Raw genomic sequence first — 24,835 nt, forward strand, 5'->3', positions numbered from 1 at the left:
GGTAACTTTTGCATAGTAGTTCCAGGTTGTCTCCACTCAGTAAAGACCTGTTATAACCAACTCCCGCAGTCCGTGTCTCAATTACACACGGACATAATACTGGTGACGAGCAGATCTGAACTTACCTACAGTCTGCACCACCTCATGGGGATCCATCCCTGAAGCGAAGTTATCAGAGGTCGAGGCCAGAAGGAAGAAAGAAAAAAAAATCAAACGAACAGAAGAAACGGGCGTCGACCGTGGGCATCCGCCTCTGATTCATCGGAGTTGAAGATTTGCAGGAGAGGCTGTCGAGAGCGGGGCTTGGTTATCCTGTCGATGGTGTTTCAGCTAATCGGGCTGGTGGCAGGTAGTACACTGATCCTTCCTGGGCTGCGGCGGTCTAGAGCTCGATCGGGTGGCTTTTCAATGGGGCCGAGCAGCATTGTCGGGAAGAGGAGAGAGAGGGCAGCGTACAGACCCGAGAAGAGGGAGGCAAGTGTCCCGCAGGGTTGCTCCGACGACGGGGAAATAATAAAAAATCAGAAGCGCAGAAAGCCGTGAGGAGCTGCAGTTTACTACGGGAACCACGGAGAGCGGCGTTAGTAGCAGCGCGGGGGGATGTGCGCGAAGACCATAGGGCGTCGCCATCAAGGCATAAAACGCCAGCAACCGCGCTAGCAGCAGCGGAGAAGACAGCGCGGGAGGCGCCATCTTAATCCAGCGGGGAAGAAGGCAAAGCGCGGGAGGTGCCATTTTGTTAAATCGGGGAAGAAGGCAAAGCGCGGGAGGCGCCATCTTTGATTTCCAAGATGCCGAAGATTGGCAATATTACTGCCTTCGATAATGCAATAGAAGACTGGACCACGTATGTGGAAAGAGTCGAGGTATATTGCGAGGCAAACGAAGTAGCTGATGAGAAAAAGGCATCGGTACTACTAAACTTAATGGGCGCAAGAACGTACGGCCTATTGCGGAACCTGATCACTCCAGCCAAACCGAAGGCGAAGAGTTTTAACGAAATTGTTGATATCCTACAGGAACACCTAAATCCTACACCGCTGTTGAGAGCAGAAAGATTTAAATTCCACAGGAGAAATCAGCATAAAGATGAGAGCAATGCTGATTACCTTACGGAACTACACAAGCTATCAAAGCACTGCCAGTTCGGAGCAGGACTGGCAGATACCCTACGGGACAAATTTGTCTGTGGACTCCTGAGTGAAGGAACCCAGAAGAGGTTACTCTCAGAAAGAGCTGACGCTAGATAAGGCTTTCAGCGTGGCAGTATCGTACGAAGCAGCAGCAAGGGGAGCTGCGGAAATTCAGCAAAAGCCACAAGAATACGGCACCCACGAAATGACACGGGGATTTGAAAAATGTTATCGCTGCGGCAGAACAACCCATGACCAGAAGGACTGTTGGTCCAAGGACAAAATATGCAGGCAATGCGGAAAGATGGGACACATTGCACGAGTTTGCAGGTCTGGGAAGAAGACTAACAACAACAAAAAGGCTACTAAGGAACAGTACAGGAAAGTACAAAAGATGACGGACAGTAGTTCCGAAGACCAGATGAGCGATAGTGAATCCGGGAACAAGAGACTAAGCTGTCTCAAACTTCACAACGTAATCGCAAAAGAGGATCACCGAACCATTTGGGTCACCCTCACGATAGCAGGGTCCCAAGTCAAAATGGAATTGGATACAGGATCAGCTCTGACCGTCATGAATTGACGAGACTACGAGCGGCTATTCTCACACATACCCTTGAAAGATACATCCATTGTCTTGAAGACGTATACGGGGCAAAAAGTATACCCCAGAGGAAAAATAAGGGTGCCTGTCGAATACAACGGCAAGGAAATACAGAAATTGTATCTCTACATTCTGCAAGATGGTGGACCACCGTTATTGGGACGTGAATGGATCAGAAAGATAAGTTTAGACTGGCACTCCATTCAGGCACTGACGGTGGCTGGTAAAAAGGATGACGACGTCACTCCTGGACGATTGTCAACAATCTTAGCTAACGCCAAAGAGGTATTTCAACAAGAACTGGGAACTCTTAAAGGTGCAACCGCCTCGATAAAAATAGAAGAGAATGCAATTCCCAAGTTTTTCAAAGCAAGACCGGTACCATATGCAATTCGCCCAGCCGTCGAGGCAGAGCTGGAGAATCTGGAGAATGCAGGCGTGTTATCTAAGGTAGACTGGAGCGAGTGGGCGACACCCATCGTTCCTGTCATGAAGAAAACGTTATGAGGAGCCAAGGAAGGTTCGCATCTGTGGGGACTTCAAGGTGACGGTGAACCCAGTCCTTCACACAGTACAATATCCTCGCCTCACTATCTGGAGGGAAGTGTTTTACAAAAATTGACCTAGCACAAGCATATTTGCAGATGGAGGTTGAAGAATCCTCTGGGAAGTATCTCACGATAAACATTCACAAAGGTCTTTACCAGTATAATCGACTGGTATTCGGAGTAGCATCAGTTCCGGCGATATGGCAAAGAGCGATGGAACAAGTTCTGCAAGGGATTCCGGGGACTCAGTGTTACTTGGACGACATCCTAGTGACAGGTGAAGATAACAGTGAACACCTTGCCAACCTAGAGCAGGTGCTCACTAGACTAAGAGAACATGGGCTATGAGCCAATCGCCCCAAGTGTGAGTTTTTTAAGAAACAGATATCGTATTGTGGCCACGTGATTGATGAAGAGGGGTTACATAAGTCCCCTGACAAAATTGAAGCGGTAGTTAAGGCTCCAGCGCCTGAAAATGTGTCGCAACTGAGGTCATTCCTCGGATTGGTGAATTACTACCATAAGTTTTTGCCGAATCTGTCCAGAATTCTGCACCCACTGAACGCCCTACTACGAACGGGAGTAGCATGGAAATGGAGCGATGAATGTAAGCGGGCCTTTCAGAAGAGTAAGGACCTAATCACTTCAAGAGAAGCATTGGCTCACTACAACCCATCACTACCGATAAGACTGGCGTGTGATGCGTCTCCCTACGGCATTGGAGCGGTACTGTCACATAAATTCCTTGATGGTTCAGAGAGGCCGATAGCTTTTGCGTCACGCTCGTTAACTTCAGCCGAGCGCAACTACGCCCAGATTGACAGAGGCCCTCAGCCTGGTGTGGGGGGTGAAGAAGTTCAATCACTACCTGCACGGTCAGAAATTTACTCTACTAACTGATCATCAACCTCTTGTTTCCGTTTTCAACCCTCAGAAGGGCGTCCCGATAATGACAGCACAACGGCTACAGAGGTGGTCCCTTTTCCTAGGGGCACACCAATATGACATCGAGTACAAAGGAACTAAACAGCATGGGAATGCTGATGGATTGTCGCGCCTACCGTTGCCGACGGTGGAAGAAGCACCTGCAGTGGATCCTGTGGAGATATTCCACTCGACCATAGTCGAATGTCTCCCTGTGACGAATGCAAACATAGAAAAGGAAACACGAAATGACCCGACACTCTCCAGGGTCTATGATTTAACGGTGAAGGGATGGCCAGCACATGGCGAACCACTGCTGCCAGCATGTTTGCCGAGAAGAGAACAGCTGTCAGTGTGCAGAAGAACCTTCATGTGTGGATCCAGAGTAGTAATTCCACCCAAATTGAAGGATAGAGTGCTCAATGAGCTTCATGAGGGTCATCTGGGAGGGGTAAAAATGAAGAACTTAGCCAGAGCGTTTGTGTGGTGGCCGGGAATCGATAGAGAAATCGAAGAGATGACCAAGAGCTGTGCAGGATGCCAGAAGATCCAAAACGCCCCCCACAAGCCCCTCTACATCCATGGGAGTGGCCCTCATCTCCATGGCAAAGGGTGCACATTGATTTTGCTGGTCCATTTATGGACTCGGTGTTTTTAATTGCGGTGGATGCACATTCAAAGTGGCCAGAGGTAATAAAAATGTCCTCAACCATTATCACAGTTTTACGAACCATATTCGCCAGAAATGGGCTGCCTGAATAGATTTGCTCCGACAATGGACAACAGTTTGTGTCTGAAGAGTTCCGGAGGTTCTTAAAGAACAATGGTGTTAAGCATTACACATCCGCCCCATATCATCCAGCCACCAATGGATTGGCTGAGAGGTTCGTTCAAACATTCATGAAGACATACCCCTACAACACAAGGTGGACAACTTCTTGTTTGCCTACCGGAATGCGACACATGCGGTTACCAACCAAACTCCAGCCATGATGGTCTTCAATCGAAGACTACGATGCCGCTTGGATTTGGTTAAGCCAAACATCAAAAGAGATGTGGAGAACAGGCAGTTTCAGAATATGAATGAAAGGCCGACCAGGAGTTTTAAGATGGGTCAACCAGTTTTGGCCCGGGACTACCGCACAGAGAAATGGCAGCCAGGAACGATCTGTACACGGCAAGGACCTCTAATGTATACCGTGGACGTTGGAGAGAGCATTGTAAGACGCCATGCTGACCAGATTCTAGAGTCACTGGAAAACGTCAATTCCACACCACGATCCGATTCACCTGGTGATGAAACCGAAGTACCAATTGCATCAACCTCAGAATCGGTGACATTGGAAGCAGACGAACCAAACAACGACGTTGATCCCGAATCAACTTTGGCAGAAGAACCTGATACCCCAAAGAGGCGTTATCCAGACAGAATCAGGAAGCCTCCTCAAAGACTGAACTTATAATTGCTTAACTTCAACTAATGTATCTAGCAACTGTAATTGTAAATATGTTATTTAATTATTAATCAAATGTTATGTACTGTTTAGCTAAATGGGGAGGAATTGTAGTGTATGTACTTTGCAGAAGGAACTATATTCTGCAGCCCCTGTATACTGCAGTACCAGTAGTGACCACCCCTGTATATAAGCCTGTGTAGTAACTTTTGCATAGTAGTTCCAGGTTGTCTCCACTCAGTAAAGACCTGTTATAACCAACTCCTGCAGTCTGTGTCTCAATTACACACGGACATAATAGGTGGCAGTGCTGATTAGTGTTGGAAAGGGATGATGTTCTTGAGGGGACAAGGACAGAATCGATTTGTTTAGAGTTGAGGAGCAAAAAGGGTATGATCATGCTATTGGGGGTATTCTATAGGCCTCCAAATAGTGAGAGGGAGGTAGAGGAGCAAATCTGCAGGGAAATCGCAGAGATATGCAAGAGCTATAGAGTGGTGATATTGGGGGACTTTAATTACCCAAATATCGATTGGGATAATGCTAGGGGAAAGGAGAAGGAGGAATTTCTGAAATATGTTCAGGAGAATTTCCTTGACCAATATGTTCTTGGCCCAACTAGGAAGGGGGCATTGCTGGATCTGGTGCTGGGGAATGAGGTGGGCCAGGTCGACCAAGAGTCTGTGGGAGAATACTTGGTTACGAGTGATCATCGTATCATAAGATTTAGATTAGCAATGGAGAGAAGCAAGGAACAATCTAGAGTGGAACTTCTAAAGGAATAGGGCTAACTTCAATGGGATTCGAAAGGATCTAGCCAGGGTAAAATGGAACCAAAGACTGACAGGAAAAACTGTAATGGAACAATGGGTGATCTTTAAGGAGGAGATGTTCCAAGTACAGGCTAGGTACATTCCAACAAGAGGGAAGGGTAAGGGAACCAAAGCAAGGGCTCCTTGGATGACGAGGGAGATAGTGAAGATGATGAAACAAAAAATGAGGGTGTATGATGCATGTCAGGTGAATTCTTCAAGGGAGAACCAGATCATATACAATAAGTTGAGAGGGGATGTGGAAAATAAGATTGGCAAAGAGTGAATATGAGAGTAGAATGGCGGTTAACATAAAAGGGAACCCAGAAATCTTCTACCGGCATGTAAACAGTAAGCAGGTAGTAAGAGGCGGGGTGGGGCCTATTAGAAACAAAGAAGGTGATATATGCTTAGAGGTGCAGGGCAAGGCTAGAATACGCAATGAGTACTTTATACCGGTGTTTAGTACGGAGGTGGATGCTGACAAAATATTGATAGAGGTGGAAAAGATAGAAGCAATGGAAGGGGTGAAAATTGATAGATAGGATGTACTAGAAAGGTTGGGTATGCTTAGAGTGGACAAGTTTAACATCAGTGGTGGGTAAAGTTTTAGAATCAATAATCAAGGAAAAAATTAACATGCACTTGGAGAGGTTTAAGCTAATTAAGGAGAGCCAACATGGATGAAGTAACACAGAGGATTGATGAAGGGAATGCAATGGATGTTTTCTACATGGATTTTCGGAAGGGGTTTGACAAAGTACCACAGAAAACTGGTTAACAAAATTGAGGCTCATGGAATAGGTGGGTCAGTGGCAGCTTGGATAAGGAATTGGCTTAAGGACAGAAAACAGTGAGTTGTGGTAAATGGCTGTTTTTCAGACTGGAGGATGGTAGACAGTGGTGGTCCCACTGATGTATATAAATGACCTGGATATTGGAATACAGAGTAGAATTTCTAAATTTGCCGATGACACAAAACTTGGGGGTGTTCCAAACTGTGATGATGATATCAATCGACTGCAGCAGGACATAGAAAGGCTAGACAAGTGGCAGATGGAATTTAATAGAGAAGTGTGAGGTGATGCATTTTGGCAGAAGAAACAGGGAGAGGCGATATACACTTAATGGCACAGTTTTAAAGTGTGTGCAGGGACAGAGGGACCTGGGAGTTATAGGTCCCTGAAGGTGGTGGGACATATTGAGAGAGTGGTTAACAAAGCATATGGGATCTTGGGCTTCATAAATAGAGGTATTGAGTACAAAAGTAGAGAAGTTATGCTGAACCTTTATAAAGTGCTGGCTAAGCCACAACTGGAGTATTGCATCCAGTTCTGGTCACCACACTTTAGGAAGGATGTGAAGGCCCTTGAGAGGGTGCAGAGGAGATTTACCAGACTGGTTCCGGGGATGGGGGATCCTGGCTACAAGGACAGGTTGGAGAAGCTGGATTTGTTTTCATTAGAGTAAAGGAGGTTGAGGGGTGATTTGATAGAGGTGTACAAGATTATGATGGGTTTGGATAGGCTAGATGGGGAAAGGCTGTTCCCTCTAGTTGATGGTACAAGGACTAGGGGACACAGATTTAAGGTTTTGGACAAGAGATACAGGGGGAATGTGTGGAAAAGCTTTTTTACGCAGCGAGTGGTGAGGACCTGGAACTTGCTGCCGGTGGAAGTGGAGACACTCGATGTTTTCAAGGGGAGACTGGATAGGCACTTGAGGGAAATAAACTTGCAGGGCTACGGGGATAGAGCGGGGGAATGGGACTGACTGGATTGCCCTATAGAGAGCCGGCACTGACTCGATGGGCCGAATGGCCTCCTGTGCTGTTATGACTCTGACAGTTCTCAAAATTGAATTTCATTTGCCATTTATCTGCCCACTCCAGGTCTTTCTCTATTTTGATGGAGCCTGCCACATTAGTCGCTCTACCCTTCCCCTCCCCCACTCTCCAAATTTGGCATCATCTGCAAATTTTGACCCCATACCTCCAATTCCTGAGTCCAAATAGTTTGTATATTGGAAACACAGTGGTCCCAACACAGTTCCCTGTGAGACACCACTTTATACTTTTTCCCAGTCCGAGCAACTTCTACTCTCTGTTTTCTGCTACCTAACCCCTGATTCCACATGCCCTTACCTTAGACATAAATCTCTTAAGATGCACCTTTATTGAAGGTTTTCTGAACGTCCACGTACTCTGTTACTTTATCAAATAATTCAGTAAGGTTGGTTAAGCATGACCTTCCTTTTAGAAATCCACGCTGAAAATTTATACTGGACTTCTGTTGAGCCTAACTGTACCTCGTAGGTTAGTTTTGCCCTGTATTGTAACTGTTACTGATATTACAAGATGGAGTGATAAAGATAGGGCATCTATAAGCCCATTAACTTCATATTTAGTTGGTGGGAGACTTTTGCCAAAATAGCCTCATTGTTTGTTCTTTGCCCCTGCTGTTCTTTAGGACTGTTGCAGGCCGATATGGAAAAATGGAGACATGGCCTTCTTGTGTGGCAGGACTCCATTTTTCCATTGTAACTGCAACAGCCCTTCAGGAACAAAAATAGACTCTTGGTGCTTCTGTTTCTACTGCTTCCAGAAATTGGAAGTGCAGACCTTGGAACTGACAGTAACCTTGCTCAGTTTGTATAACAGCACAACTGCAGAATTATTTGTTCTAGTGGCAAAGAATAGAACCATGAAAATAGTTGGTCTATACTATTGCTGTGTCTTGGAAGATTGCCTGTTTATACTTTTGAGTGCCATCAACCACAGGAGGCCTGCTCATCGCACATAACATAAAAGCACATTAATGGGGAAAGATTTCTGGTCTAGTTTTCATTTAAAATGGAAGAAGTGGTAAATTGAAAAGGATTAGATTGTAGTGAGATTACTGTGCTTTCTATCTAAATTCAATTATTTGACTATGTTAAATCATCTCAGTCATTGAAAGATATTGTGTGGTTAAAAACTCAGGAACTGCATTTTTGAAGCTGTATATATTTCTGTTACTGTGAAAACGTTATTTCCCCATGATGTTTGGGAGTAAAAAGTGGGGATCAGTGTATATTGCTTGTTAATCCTGTAATTGGCATTAATGGAAGCTGTAATTAAATTAAACTACATATGGATATGCAAGAATGTAGGAATAAGAAAGGGCATTAAGCTCATCCTTTTGTTTAAGTTTTCCTTTTCCGAGCCTCTGCTGACTTTCCTCTCCTAATCAAAACATAATTTTTCTCTTTACTGAATTTGAGATATGCCCAATTCTAATTTAATATTTAAGCTTAGACATTAGTAGGTGTCATTTAATTCCATAATTTAACTCCTTTGGTGTTTGTTTAGTTTGGATCGATGGGCACCAACCTCTGTGTTTGCACTAGTAAATCTGCTTCTTATCACGGCAGCAAAATCATACACCCACTATTTTCACTAGTTGACCATTCTGCTGCGATTGTATAAGTGGACTTGGCACTGCAAATGTGGAGACCCAATGGCTAGGCAGCAGTCTTCCACAATTCAAGCTACACGAGCCCCAGTGTGAAAGTGCCATAAGTGTTGGGTTACTCCTTGTGCTTCATTTACCTCCTGATTTCTTTAGGTTGTATTCATACTGCCTGGTGTTGATTCAAGTGCCTCTTTTGCATCCATTTGATTTAATTCTCATAACTATTTAAGGAAAATTCCCTATTCTCCACTCCTGAATCACTTTCTCCAATGAAACAATTTAGCTTGCTGAATTAGTCTTTATGTCCCTCGATCTATAACTTGGAATCTATCAAACCAGAACAAATACAGAAGTGCACGAGAAGTTAGCTGCTATCTAAAAATACTTGAAGTTCCTATCAGCTACTTGACTTGTTTTGTTCAAAGTTTATTTTATTTCTGTTAGCTGCTTTGAGAAATGGACCAATTTTATGAACTAACATGCGAACCAATGTCTGAATTGTATATCCTTTTCTGTAGTAAATGAGATCTGGTGTAGATCTAGCTCCTTCAGAGTGGGTTTTGGTTTGATGAACAATTTTGTTTGGTCACAGTCCAGATACAACAGGGCAGAATTGATGGTGATGTGTAACATGCCTCTGCTGAAATGTATTACATTTCTGGATATGTGAAAGAACATGTACAATAATTTGGCTCTTATGCAGTTACGTTGGGAATGTTGCTAAACCTGTTGTCTGTACAAATCTTTCTGGAGCTTCTCAATGTTAACTGCTCCTTCTAGGAGGTAACAAAGTAGTATAAAATTAAGTTTTATGTTTTGAAGCTAAAGTTATGTTGCAGTCATCTTGAACTAAACTGTTGATTGTAATGATTACATTGATGGTAATATTATCTTGTATTAGTTAAATAAAATTAAAGTGTTTATGTGGTCTTTGATAACTCTTGTCATAGGCAACTGTTAAATGGTAGAGTCTCCGCCATGTAAAACATCTGGGTTTAAAACGGGCAGTCGCTTATATCAGCCAAAAAGCGATAACCGTTCTCCATTTACATTAACATCAATTTCAAAGTTTCCAGTTATAGCTGTGCTTGCTCTCTCTCGTTCGCTCAACCAGACAATAGTCATCTCATTAGGAGTGTTGGCTGCTCAGTGATTGTTTTATTCACTCCTTCAATCAGTATTAAAGCGGTGGAGTACATACACAGGCACCGCTTGAAATTGATAATGGAAATAGATAACTTGCATGAAATACAGAGTCTTGAAGATTTGGACTGTTCTGTGTGATCAAAGATCGACAGGTAGGTTTTAACATGCTCAGGCTTTTTACACTGCTGACACTATAAAGGCATATTTTATGTGATGTAAGCCTACAGTGACAGTAATGCTCACTGTAAAAAGTGAATGTCAGATAGGATTGGATAATGAAAAGCTGACTATCAGAACCGTATATTCTCAGGGATGGTGGAGAGAGGTGCAGTATTTCCTCCGAAGTGAAAGATGGTGTGGCTTTGGTCCCTGACGAAGGGAACTGTTTGTATTTTATAAAGGTCAACAATATGGCAACTTTTTGATGCAGAAGGGGTGCTAGTTTTATGTAAGGCTTGGTAGAGCACTTCAAGGTATGAACTGTGAGGGAGCGGAATGCCTCACTGCCTGCCATAAACATACCAGCTTCGATAATGCATTTTCAGAAAGACGTGATCGATACAATAAGAAACCATAGGAAAGTCTGTCAAATGTTTTACCGGCCATCGTATGTAGCGGACAAATCGCGTTCGTACAAATGCGCTCGCAATAAATGGTGGGTACCGTTCCTCAAGCAATGCCTGTCAGTAGCTGAATAGAATTTGATCCTTTAATTTTGATTTGAGTTGCATTTATGTTTGAAGATTTCGAGCGAGCCTGATACGACATGCCATATAAACTTAGTGTAAATTCTGATGTCCTTTATCCAACAAGGATCTGGATTGTACCATAAATGGGGCTTCAGTTGAGTATTCTGATGTCTTAGTCTTGCCCCTTTTGGGTATAGGGCAATTTGAGTTCCCTTTGCTCAACTGAACTTCCCTCATTTGCTAAGATCTTTTTAATAGGACTGGAATTTTTTTGGTAAGTTGCTGACTTCTGTGCAACAGTGGTTGTCCCACTTATATGTATCAGTTGCTTTGAGCACCACAACATCTAATAGCTTTGTTGAAAGTTCAGTAGGGTAATTTTTCACCTTGCATGTGTTGGATGTTGACACTGGGACATAAGGACAAGCCTGTGTGGTTTACTCTTGATATCTCAAGAAAATAATGCTACAGGAAACTTTGTGCTATCCGGCACCGACGGGACCGAGCTGTTGCCGTTCCCTCAAAACTGCCGGACACTCCAGCGCTAATGTTGAAAGATACGGAAGCTTCTGAGCTCCGTATCAGTCAACAAACCCTGTTGCTCAGCTTCTAAACAGTCCAAGCGTCTCTGTAGCTTAGCAACAGCTTCAGCAGACCTTGCAGAGCTTGACTGTTGAGGAAAAAAGCAACGAGAAGAAGAAAAAACCCAACGAAAATAAAAAAAACCTAACGAAAACGGCACCTGATTTTTGCCGGTGGCTCGAGCATTTCGGACAGTTAGCCTCCGGATAACACACAGTTTCCTGTACTAAGTATGGACATGTGAATAATGGGTACAGTCGTGCAGTGGTCATGGTACTGGTCAATAAGTAAAACTTACAAGAAGAAAGAATCTGAAGTTTTTTCCCTGCCCTCCACAAGTGTTCAAGCATGAATTCCAAGAAGTTAAACAGTCGTTACTGTACCACCACCAGTTGCGATCCACGGATGACATTTTTATAGTTGCAGTGCGAGTGCAACTAAAGTACTTTGTAGCATATTTGTACACGTTCCTTTATTTTCATCAACAAAATATTTCATGAAAGTTCCAGGGTGTATATCCTTGTTTTAGTTCTGCTCTTGTGGAATAGTCACCCTAGGTGTTGCTCATCTGTTTAAGAAAGACTAATGGAAAATAATTGGGAGCAATTATATAAATCACTTCTATCTCCTGCTCCTCTATTATTGTGATTTTATATGCTGTGACCCACAACTGTGTGGTTTACTATTCATCTGTGCTCTGGCACATGTAAAGTTCACTGTGCAGGGCTAATGTCTGAAGCTAACCACTTATTTAAAAGAGAATGTTAGGAAAGAAGGAATTCCTGATGGACCTGGGAATATTTTGATTTAAAATAGAGAAAAGCTACCCTGATGGCTCAGTATGTAAATGTGCTGCTTGGTGTGATGATGAGCCATACAGACCAGATCAGCTTCAATCCCTACTCTCTACTGAGCTTACTTCTCCCAGCTGGAGTGGCAGTATTGATCTTGATGTCCATGGGCCAGGAGTGGAAATTTGGTTGGGGTTTCTGCTGCCAATTGTTTTTGGGAAGTTTGTGTGTGTGGGAATGCCTGATGAGGATAGGATCAAACTCCTCTCCATGAATGAATAGCTAACATGCACTATCCAAGCATTGGACAGGCACTGTCCAAGCTTTCACAAGGTATGAATGTATTTGCAGCATGTGAAGCCATGCTTGAGCATGTTATTGCCTTCAGGAGAGTAGGGGGTGTGATGGGCAGAGACTGTAATGATCAGTAACATGTCATTCTAGAATGGTACACTAGGTGGAGCTGTATGTTTAGTGGTGGGCTACCCACGAGGCACTAGTCAAGATGGATACTGTATACAAGTCCACATGGCTGAATAAATGACTAGCACAAGCTAGCTGTTCATAATAAAAACGTCTATTTATTTATGAAATAACAGAGACTAGAACAGCTGGAAATGAAGAATGTGCAGAATGGGCCTTTTTATAATTTTTTTTTTTCAACAAGGTGTACATGGTCAGTGTAATTTTCAGCCAGCTTATGTGCAAAACCTGCTGTTGCCTCTTTCTAAGGGAGTCATGACTGCTAATGCAGGGAAATCTGACATGATTTAATTGAGTGCATGAGTTCTTTCTTTGGACAGAATTTGTAATATTATAAACTGATCACTGAATTCCTTGGGATGGTGACTCTATCTTTCACTTTTTCTGGAAATACCTAGTTTGCACTAGGTGTTTCCATGTTGAATAGATTGTGATTGGTAATGTACTTGCATGGAGAATCACATGCATGTCCGCTTTGAACAATTCTGTGCCATGCAGAGTTACTGATGTGTTAAGCAGATGGAAAAAGAAATGTGCACAAAATAAAAGGTAACTTAATTTTGTTGGCTTTTTTTTTTATTTTAAGTACAGCCTTTTAGATGTATACTCAAAATAAGGTGCTAGCAACCTTGTCCTGGAGTATACTTTTGAAGACCGCTATTATTTCAGTCCAAAATTTCAAGGGTAATTTTTTGTTTCCAAAAATGTGAGGTTTTTCTTTGGTCTCGTATATTTCTCTCATGCTGTTTTGTCACACCACTCTGAGAATTTTCCAGCATTGCATTACAAAAAATGAAATCTTTGGTGTTCCCTGGATGTGGGTGATACTGGTAAGGCCACATTTGTTTCTCATCCTTAGCTGCTCTGAGAAGGTAGTGGTGGGCCTGCTTCTTGAACGCTGCAGTCCTTGTGGTGTTAGCGCTCCCTTGATTGGTGTTGGCGAATTCCAGGATATTGATTGACCCTGTGATGATGGTATGTGTCCAAATCAGGATGGTCTTCCCATGAAATTGATGCTCCTGTCATTCTCAGTGGCTGCAGGGCAGGGAAGTGCTGTTGACGTAACCTTGGTGAGTTGCTGCAGTGTATCCTACAAATAGTACAGGTGCAGCCATAGTTTACTGGTGATGGAGCGGGTGGATATCAAGTCCAAAGGCGATCTTTGTTCTGGATGATGCCAAACTTCTTGAATTGTGTTGCGGCTGTACCCATCCAAGCAAGTGGTGAGTATTCCATCACACTCCTGACGTGAACCTTGTAGATTATGAAAAATCTTTTGAAAGGTCACAATGGTTGGTTCAGTTCAGCTACATCCTAGGGTATTTAAGGAGGTGGCCCTAGAAATAGTAGATGCATTGCTGATCATCTTCCAAAATTTGCTGGAATCTGGAACTGTACCCATGGATTGGAGGGTAGCTAATATTACCCCACTATTCAAAAAGGGTGGTAGAGAGAAAGTGGGGAATTACAGACCGGTAAGCCTGATGTCGGTAGTGGGGAAAATGCTAGAGTCCATTATAAAGGATGTAATAGCTGAGCACTTGGAAAACAGTGACAGGATCGGACAAAGTCAACATGGATTTACAAAAGGTAAATCGTGCTTGACTAATCTACTGGAATTTTTTGAGGATGTAACTGGAAAAATAGATAAGGGAGAACCAGTAGATGTGATGTATTTGGACTTTCAAAAGGATTTCGATAAGGTCCCGCATAAGAGATTAGCATGTAAAGTTAAGGCACATGGGATTGGGGGCAAGGTATTGACTTGGATAGAGAACTGGTTGGCGGACAGAAGGCAGAGAGTAGGAATTAACGGGTCTTTTTCCGAGTGGCAGGCAGTGACTAGTGGGGTACCGCAGGGATCGGTCCCTGGACCCCAGCTATTCACAATATACATTAATGATCTAGATAAGAGAACTAGATGTAATATCTCCAAGTTTGCAGACGACACAAAGCTGGGTGGGCGTGTGTGCTGTGAGGAGGATACCGAGAAACTCCAGGATGATTTGGACAGGTTGGGTGATTGGGCAGAAGCGTGGCAGATGCAATATAACGTGGATAAATGTGAGGTTATCCACTTTGGTGTCAAAAACAGAAAGGCAGACTATTATCTGAATGGCAATAGATTGGGAGAGGGGGAAGTGCAACGAGACCTGGGTGTCCTTGTGCACCAGTCGCTGAAGGTAAGCATGCAGGTGCAGCAGGCGGTGAAGAAGGCAAATGGTATGTTGGCCTTCATAGCAAAAGGGTTTGAGTACAGGAGCAAGGATGTCCTGCTGCAATTGTACAGGGCCTTGGTGAGACCACATCTTGAGTACTGTGTACAGTTTTGGTCACCTTATCTGAGGAAGGATGTTCTTGCCATGGAAGGAGTTCAGCGAAGATTCACCAGGCTGATCCCTGGGATGGCAGGAATGACGTATGAGGAGAGATTGGGTCGATTGGGCTTATACTCGCTGGAGTTTCGAAGAATGAGAGGGGATCTCATCGAAACTTATAAAATTCTGATAGGTCTGGACAAACTAGATGCAGGTTGAATGTTCCCAATGGTCGGAGAGTCCAGAACTAGGGGTCATAGTCTAAGGATAAGGGGTAAGCCATTTAGGACAGAGATGAGGAAGAATTTCTTCACCCAGAGTGGTGAACCTGTGGAATTCTCTACCACAGAAGGCGGTTGAGGCCAAGCCTTTAAATATATTCAAGAAGGAGTTAGATATATTTCTTAGAGCTAAAGGTATCAAGGGATATGGGGAGAAGGCAGGTACGGGGTACTGAGTTTGGATGATCAGCCATGATCTCATCGAATGGCGGAGCAGGCTAGAGGGGCCAAATGGCCTACTCCTGCTCCTATCTTCTATGTTTCTATGGTGACCCCCAAGGTCTTGATGATGAGGGTAGTGCTGTCGAAGGTCAGGGGCAAAGGACTGGGCTCCTCTTTGAGTTGATCATTACCTGGGACTTGTATGGTGCAAATGCTTCCTACGACTTGTCAGCCAAAGTCTCAGTGCTGTCCAAGTCCTGCTGTAGGATGGCATGGGGTTGCTTCATTGTTAGAGGAGTTGTGAATGAAGATGAACACTGCAGAACTGTCCCCTTTGGCATTTAGTGGGTTACGTTACTGTAGGAAAGAGTTAGTGTTTTCAAATGGCTTCGTTTTGCCACAATGGCTGTGGTCTGATATTTCATCGGCAGTTCCTTATCAACAATAGGGTTGACATTACAGTAGATTAATGGTATATGATTATCACTGCATGGAAGTTGTTTGGTAGTGAGTGTAATGTTTTGCTTATATCATTAGTGCAGTATCATTTGTAAATTGTAAAATTACTCGAGTCGTTTTTAGGTATAGAAATGCTGATTAAAATATGCATTATAGTTCTGCTGTACAGTGCAGATTTCAACCTAGGTACAGATATTCAACTATACTACAGTCAATTTCTGTATTCTTGTATAAGCATTGAAGAACAAAAAGATGTAATGTAATTTTTTTCTCTGCTAAATCACTACTTAAATAATGATATGAAAAATATACCATGGATATAAATGGAATATCCTGGATACTGTAAATATAAGGGAGTCATTAAGCAACAAATTCACTTAGTTATGAAGGTCTTCCTCACAAATCAAATAAAATGAGTCTGCTAGGATGCATTCTGTTTACATGTGAAGTGTGGGGATAATTTTGTATTAGAATCTCTAAGATTATATTACCAACTTGAAATTACTGCTATTCATATTTCAGTTTTATATGCAAGTGTTATTTTTTTAATCAGTTTTTATGCTGCCAGCATGGATGTCATTTTGCTTCATGCCCTTGAAGAATTATGACACGAACTTGAATGAACAGTTGTGATACTGCAGATTTATTGAGAAGTTGTCTTGCTAATTACTAGACAAATCCATGTATAGTACAGATGAGCTTAGAAAATATTGAAGTCAATTTTTTTTTTCATTTCAACCTAGATCGCAAAAGAAGGTCCTTTTTAACACTCCTTACACAGTGAGCTGCTGCTTGTTTCCCTTGGTGCCATGAAAATTCCTTTTGAAGGAAATGATTTATGAAATTCTTATGGCTAGTTTGTCTTCAAATATTGCTAGTTTCATGTGGGAATGAGGGTAGCATCATAATTCTATTTGAAGACAACTTGGTGGCTTTGGAAAAAAAGGCCATTGGTTGCTTCAACCGCATAAAGCAGGCCAGAATGTGGCCTTCTGTTGTAATGCAGCTGAATGCAGTAGTTGGTAGTGTCAGCTGTGGCTCAGTTGGTAGCACACTCGCCTCTGAGTCAGAAGGTTGCACAAAAATCTAGGCAGACACTCCAGGGCAGTACTGAGGGAGTGCTGCACTGTCTTTTGGATGAGACGTTAAACCGAGGCCCCATCTGCTCTCCGGTGGATGTAAAAGATACCATGGCACTGTTTCAAAGAAGAGCAGGGGAGTCTGGTCGTTATCACATTATCACTTTAATTCCCACTTGAATCACGTGGAACAGGCAAACTGGTCACAGTTTAATGTTTCGTTGAAGGGTAGCATCTCCAACTCTCAGTACTGCACTGGAGTATCGATCTAGACCATGCTCCGGTCTTGCAGTGGATCATGAACTGACAACTTCTGACTTGACGCTGAGCATGCTGTCAACCGAGCTAAGCAGACACTGCAATTTTTTTCGGTCAGTTTAAAAATAGAAAATGTAACTTGCTTCACAAATTACTCTGATCTGTTATGATTCCTGATTAAGTATCACTTATGACTCACTAAGAGGGTAATTATGAAACTTCCCCATTAAAATCTCTGGTATACCTTCTGTCCAAAGACATAAAATGGTAAACAGAAAAAAAGAATAGGGGACCAGAACCAGTGGGACAAATTGAGCCCCATTGGGACAATTGCTGACTTTTAAGACATTTTATTTGAGATTATAGACCTGAAGGAAATCCCTGGACTAGAAGCATGTTCGGTGAAATTCTTTTTTAATGGAGCACAATGTATTGATCTGTAAGAAAATGAACCTGAAGTTATTTTGTCTTCCATGTCTCACCTGAAGAAAGGACCAATAAAATTACCACAGACCTGCAATGAAATCGTCAATCAGTGAGGCCTCTTTCATTTTGCTGAGGTCTGAAGCTGAGCTGCAGTGTTAAATCGTCCATTTGCTCCCCCATTTCTCTAGGCTGGCTCATTGTTCTTTTTTGCTCCCTTGCCCTTGCCTCTGTTCATTTCTCTTTCTCTTCCCTCTTTCCCCCCCCCCCCCCCCCAAAAAAAAACTTTCCTACCATTAGAAATATTCTTGGTCTTGCTGTGGTTTAAGAAATGCTGCCAACCTTTGAAGGATAATTTTACATTGTTGAAGTCTCATTTTTAAGAAAAAAATTGCTATAAAGAATTTTTCCTTGATAGAAATGTGTGTAATAATACTTATATTGTAAACGGAACTAAATTTAAATATTCGCCATTCAATGATTTGATTTTTTTTTGTTTTCAGCAATATACAATTACGATTCGAGAGAGGATGTGGAACTTCCTCTGCAGATTGGTGATACAGTGCACATACTGGAAACCTATGAAGGCAAGTACAGATATTTTGTGAACTCTAAAGTGGTTGTTTAAAAGCAGGAGATCATGATCTGCTTTCTGTATTTCTTTCTGATTGAAATTTGTAGCTTTGACAGTACCGTAAAAAGATTCATTTGAGCTGACATTCATATTTAGCTTTCTAACTTATTATTTGGCCGCGATTTTTCCTCTCGATGCGACTTCGGGGCGGGACAGATGTCTTCCAGGTTCCAATCCCGCCCCCAATGACGTCTGATGCACAGACGCGATTTTGCATCAATTGGCCTTGCGAGCTTGCCAGCCAATTAAGAGAAAGCTGGTGTCCGATGACGTCAGTTAATGATGCATCATGTCGGTTTTCTTAAAGGGGCCACGCACAATTTTTTTGACAGCTGATTTTTCAGTGTTTGACAGCATTGAGGTGCTGCAAATACTGACAATCACTGTACAAAGATGAGCCCTTGCACCTAGGCTCTCCAGTGACTCCCTCCTTAGGCTAGCACAGATGGCAGCTGCAGGTGAGGTTACAGAAGCGATCTGTCGCTGCTGAGCGAGGTTCTCCCAATGAGGTGGGACTACATAAACAATTCAAAACTTGTCACCCACGGAAAAGTGTAAATGCATTAAAAATGATTTTGCCAACATTTTCTTTCCTCTGAAACTCACCAGTGTACCATTGGATCCTTCACACCACTTCTGCAGCTGTCATCAATGCATAAACATTACAGTAGACCCACAGCACACCACACTTACCTGGCGTGGTGTCTGGAAGCCCGCAGTAGACCTGTCAAAATTGCAAAAAGCCTCTTAACTGCCTGTTAACAACCTGTTAACAAGCAGTTAAGTGTCTATAATCCTCTTCCTGCCGCTAGGTGTCGGGTCCATGCGCAAATCGGGAAGATTGTTTGGAGGCGGATGACAGCAAGTTTCCGACCCGCTGAATGTCTCGCCTCCAAACCCGCCCCCTGAGCTCCGGCAAAATTCCGGCCTATATGTGAAGATAACATTGCCAAAGAGTTGTAAGATGTTAACTCATGTAAAAGGTTGCCCACTGTCCATTCTAGACATCGCTGGCACTCGCACGGGAGGTATTGAGCAGAGGTAAGGATTGACCTCAAAAGGAAAGTCACCATGGCAGGTCATGCACATTTTGTACTGGTTTTCTGTAGAACTGTAGTCTTGGTTAGAGATGTGTGTGGCAGGGGAAGAAAATGAAATAAGATGCCGTTTCCAAAAGAAAGGAAGTGTGCCCCATTTTTTGATGCTTCTCATTAATTTTTACCCCATTCCATCTCTGTTCCATTTGGAGTAAAGTAGTTACATATCCCTACATTCAGTGAAACCCATTTAATGTGGTCACCTTAGGTACTGGATTTGCTTGGCTATTGATCATTTGTTGGTTTAAAAAAAATTCTATTCCAATATTGTTCTAAGTTCAGATGGATGTGGATGTACAACACACAATGTAGATAATTCTCCTGATCTGTAATTTTCTGAACTTAATTTCCTAAATATTTGCTTGGGCCATTGTGGACCTTGGCATTTCTAAGTGAAAGTCTAAAACTTTTATATTTCGTGTAAGAAGGTCGAAGCATTCAATCAAGTGACTCTGGTGTAGATGATGAGTTTCTTAATTCTGTGACTTTTATGCAAAACAACATTTTGGGAAAGAAACAAGATTAAAGCATTGTGATAGATTTTCAACTTGCCACCTGGGCGTAACATTGCTTTTTTGGATTGGCTGCTGGTTATAGAAGTCTCCCAAATTTCCTTTACATTCATGGAAAGGAAAGTCTGGAGGTTTCTATAATGGGTGGCTGATCTGAAACGCCCAGACGATAAGTTGAAAATCTACCCCACCAAGTCGCCTGGGTGTTTTGAGTTAGCCTGGGGTTGAGTACTTGATTCAGATGGCCTTTGGTGCTCAACTCATTTGTGTTTCAGAGAAAGCCTGCTCCTTCTCTGTCAGAGGTTTAGGCAAATTGCTTCAGATTTAGTTTGGGAAGTTGCATTTTCGTCAGCAGCAATGTTCTATCCGCATGAGCCTCTCTTTCACATATATGACATCCGAGAAAACTAGCAAAATCCACTAGCTTCAAAAAATATGAGACAGCCCCATTGAAGCTAGCTGCTCAAGAATGGCTCTGACATGAAATCAAGTAGTTACATGGGCTTTGTAAACAGTAATTATACGTAACACTTTTTTACGTGGGGGTGGGTGGTGGAATCCAGATGTTGACAGTACAACATTAGTGGTACATTTCTGTTGGCGGGGCGGGGGGTGGAATCGGGGGTTCTCGGGGCATGCTCACTAGAAAATATTGAATTTAAATATTTGCATTCTGGTTAATTTTAAGCACTTAACCTTCTTAATTAAAAAAAAATAACAGCATTTGGTTGGTTTGTTGACAATTCAAGCCATTACTTTCCCAAAAGTTACCTCAACAGTCAATTTCCCACATCCAACCCCTCACTGTCCCAGTTCCCAAAGGCACTCTACACCAGGTTGTCCCAGTAAACTGAGACACAGCATCCCATCCAATTTCCCACCCTTTCACAGAGACACATTTTGGCGCTGTCCCTTTTCCCCCCCCCCCCCATCTGACATCTACTCCGCCCACCTCACACTGCCACATGCTCTGCTCTTTCCCATCCATTTCCATGCATTCAGCCATCATCCCCTCCAGTAGAATATGTTTTGCCTCTTCCTGAGTCTAGTGTCTACTAATGCACCAGAAAGATCCTGCTTGTCTTCTCGTCTCTACTCATGACACTAAAGGTCAAGATTACCGCCTCTATATATTGTACGTGGGAACTCCTGTTCTTATGGGATTTATTGTATAAAGTATACAGAGATAACAATCTGGGCCACTGGCATTGGGAGCAGCACAATAAGGAGTAGGATCCATCTGGTGGGGCGGGAAGCAGAGGGTATCCAGTTGAGCAGGCATCAAAATTGACACTAAGCCTGAAAAACTGACTGTTGGCCTGTGCGTTTTTGGTTTGCATAACTGATCTTAAAAGTATTTCTATGGGACTGATGTTAACTGGTTAATGTACTTGAAGGTTAATTTCACATTTTACAGTAGATCTACTCTTCCTATGATAGAAACTGGAAGTGATATAGAGCTTGTAACTTGATCAAAAGAACTCTCATCTATGAACCCAGTAGGCCCAGTCTTATAAGAGAAATGCTGCAAGTGGCGATAGTGTTTAAGAGCAGTATTTTTTTTGCTTTAGGTGCAACTTGAATTAATAGCATGATTTGAACACATGCCTGTACTTGTAAAGACAACTATTTTCAGTGTTGCCAGTTTGAGACTGGTAGAGAAAGTAAGGAGGATTATAGCATAAGTACAACTTTATTTATGAGGAAAATAATTGCAATACTTAATGAGATGCTTGGGAATAGATATTTTTTCTCTAATTTGCACCTGCTTATTAAGCAGTCAAATACCTGGAATAGAATGACTGCATGTAGTTGAAAGCTCCTTCTACACAATACCAATCTTAATCCAATGCCTCAGAATAGTATCTCCTACTGTGCCATTTTCATTTCCCACAACAGTCACCTTTGTTGTCTTTCTAAGATGCTCAATTTATTGAATAATTTTATATTGTGGCTCTCCCATAAACTGGATTCAGACTAACCGTTTTAGGACCTTTGAAATTGAGAGAGAGATTTCTTTTCTTTTGAGAAACCTGAACTAGATGGAATCCAGGTCGCAGAATTGAATGGGGAAGTATTTCAACTCCTGAGAGCACCAAATCCCTTACACTGCTAGTCTTTACAAAATGCACACCTCTTTTTGATTTGAAGCTTTGGAAGTTGTTGCTTTTTAAAATCTTGCCCAAGATCAAACAAGGTAATTTGGTATTGTAGGACTTTCTCCTACTACTGTTCGGACCTTGAATTGCAAATAAGCGTAACAATGACACTTACGTTTGTGATCGATAAAAGTGGTCTTTATTCACATTACAGTTTATTAATAAATCAAACGTACATAAACGTATCCCTGGCAATGTATTTATGCCCACAGTTTAATAAGCCCGTACATGGAAGTACCCCCAGCAATTTATATGCTCCACAGTTTACTCCAGCAATTTATATGCTCTACGCCTGACTTTCATAACATACATACACTCCTCCTCGGGTGATCAGTATTAGGCTGCAAAAGTCAACTGGCCATTTCAAACAGCTTCCTTTTGTCCTTTTGATTTCCGCGCTTCTGTCTCTTTATAGTGCCCTTCTGCATGGGCCCCCTCGTATTTCTTCAGCTGCCTCCCTCTGATAGGTTAGTTTTACTCCCAACTTTCCCTGATTGGAGTTCCTTCTGCATGATACGCTCATGTTCCTGTGATGTGTGTGGGGGTGGGAACACCTCTTCATCCGGTGCTTCCCCTTCCTGTCCATGTGGTCTTCCAAACAAAGGACCATATGCTGACCTCCTCCATTTTGAATCCTTACAAACAAAGGACCACATGCTGACCGCCTCCATTTTGAATCCATACAAACAAAGGAACACACACTGACCACCTCCATTTTGAATCCGTCCGTTATCATCTCGGAATTCATTCGCAATTTCGATCTCCACATGGTAGCAGCGGTTTTATTATGTGTATAGCAGCTTACAGTATTCCATCATTGAGTGAAGAACTGGAGGACTATGTCAGAAACTGGTCTTTAACCTATTTATTTTATTTATATAGAGTAATGTGATCATACAGTAAAATGTGGCAAAGACATTTAAGAGTGGAATATTGCACTCTTTTGAGCATTTACTGTCTGAGCTCCTCCAGCAATTCATTGGGCAGCTGTATAACTAGCTGTGATATTGATGATCTTAGTCCTTATGTTCAAAGGTTTGATTCTCAGTCTGTGCTGAGATGCTCGTCTCGGCCAAGATGGTGGCATGCATTCCCACTTAATATTATTATCCATTGACTCCTATGGAAAGCAATGCATTTGTGGGCTCTTGTTGAGGAAAGGATACAGTATAGCTGTGATGTTCTCTATATTTAAGAAGCCTGTGGTGCTTACTCTGCCTTTCATGAAGAAAAGTCACCTGGGTGAGGTTTTTGTGGGTACCAGTCTGTGTAGCTGCATCCCAACATAAATCGATGCTTTTGGGTGAGGAAGTGAAAACTAGGGACAGGAGTAAATACTTGAACATAGTGATCTGAATTCATTTCAACTTCAGAATCCTAGATCAAATAGTGAGCTGCACTCAAAAGATTATCACAGTAACCAAGCCAAGAAATGCTGCTCCTTCCATCTTTCGGATGAAACATTAAAACAAGCCCTGTCAGCGCTCTCAGGTGGAAGTAAAAGATTTCAAAGAAGAGCAGGGGAGTTATCCCAGTGTCCTGCCAATATTTATCTCTCAATCAACATCACTCAAAAAACAGATCATCTGGCCATGATTACATTGTTGTTTGTGGGAGCTAGTTGTGTGCAAATTGACTGCCGCATTTCCTACATTCCAACTGTGACTACACTTCAAAAGTTCTTCATTAGCTGTAAAGCACTTTGGGACGTCCTGAGGTCATGAAAGGCACTATATAAATGCAAGTCTTCTCTCTCTTTATAATGTGGCCAACTCACAATTGGCTGCTATGATATCATAATGTGGAAAACCATTAACTTAGGAGTGACACAGATGTAAGTTTCTCATTTTGCTGTTTTACCACATGTGCAAGCTTATCTTCAGTACAAAGTGCGCTTTGTTCATTTACGCTGTTGTAGAGAACCTGGTAGAGTATTAATTACATGTTTTAAATTCTATATTACTGTGCACTTCTGTTGACTAATATGTATTCACATGTGTGAATTATTAGTGTTACATTTCAAATATGAAGTAGGCAATGAATTTCCAATCCTGCTCAAAGAATAGTGAAGGCTTTTGGATATAAGCTTTGATTTTATGTTAAATTTACAAATTTTGTTTCTAACCTGAATTGACCTACAATTGAATAATTTTGAGAATGCACATTTATAATGAAACCCATATAGACAGTGTAGAAACAAAGCAATTTATCATGCTTTCTTTCAAAGCTAGAAGCAGATTATACCTGCTTTACCTTGTATTATTTATTTTCAATTTGTCAAGCTATAAATTGCCATCAGATGGATAAGATGCAACATGGCATGCACAGTGTACTGATTCTCCTGTTCGGGACTTGTTTGTAGAAAGTTTAAAAAAAAAAAAATGGAGTCCTGGCGTATGCTAAAATTGCAAAATTAAATTCGTGGAAGGCCCTTTAACGTAACTTTTTATTTTGTTCTCATTTGACCGTGTCTTTTCCATATTTTGTGAAAAATTAAATGTTAATGTGCTTTTTGTTACGGTCTGCTGATGAGAAGCAAGGCACATTACTCCAGTTAAATGGTTCAGCATTGTAACCAAGTTCTTGGAATTTACCTAGGGCCATTATAATATTCTGCTACTGAACAGTAATGTATTCTAATGTGTAAAATCAATTATGTATTTTTATAATTGTTTCACTCCCACTCGATTGGCAGCAATCGTTCCCTTCTTACGAGGAATTTATTAGAATATAAGAAAGTTGAGGACAAATGAAGGCAATCCAGCACTTTGAAGCTTGTCCCACTAGTACTCTGACTTTTCCAATCCAGTAACCAACTACATTTTGAACATCCCT

At 42.2% G+C, this 24,835-nt stretch overlaps 1 protein-coding gene across 4 annotated transcripts in view; it reads left to right on the forward strand.

Annotated features, from left to right (window-relative positions):
- Positions 1–24,835, forward strand: part of dock1 (dedicator of cytokinesis 1) — a 712,419-nt gene that overhangs the window by 42,723 nt on the left and 644,861 nt on the right. For all 4 annotated transcript variants that reach the window (XM_085994680.1, XM_085994678.1, XM_085994676.1 and 1 more), the window contains exon 2: positions 18,102–18,185. In XM_085994680.1, coding sequence (XP_085850806.1) covers positions 18,102–18,185 — 84 coding nt within the window. The remainder of the gene's footprint in view (positions 1–18,101; positions 18,186–24,835) is intronic.

Source organism: Somniosus microcephalus, chromosome 8, assembly GCF_052327205.1.
Source record: "Somniosus microcephalus isolate GS21.2 chromosome 8, FLI_Smic_1.0, whole genome shotgun sequence".
NCBI lineage: Eukaryota > Metazoa > Chordata > Chondrichthyes > Squaliformes > Somniosidae > Somniosus > Somniosus microcephalus.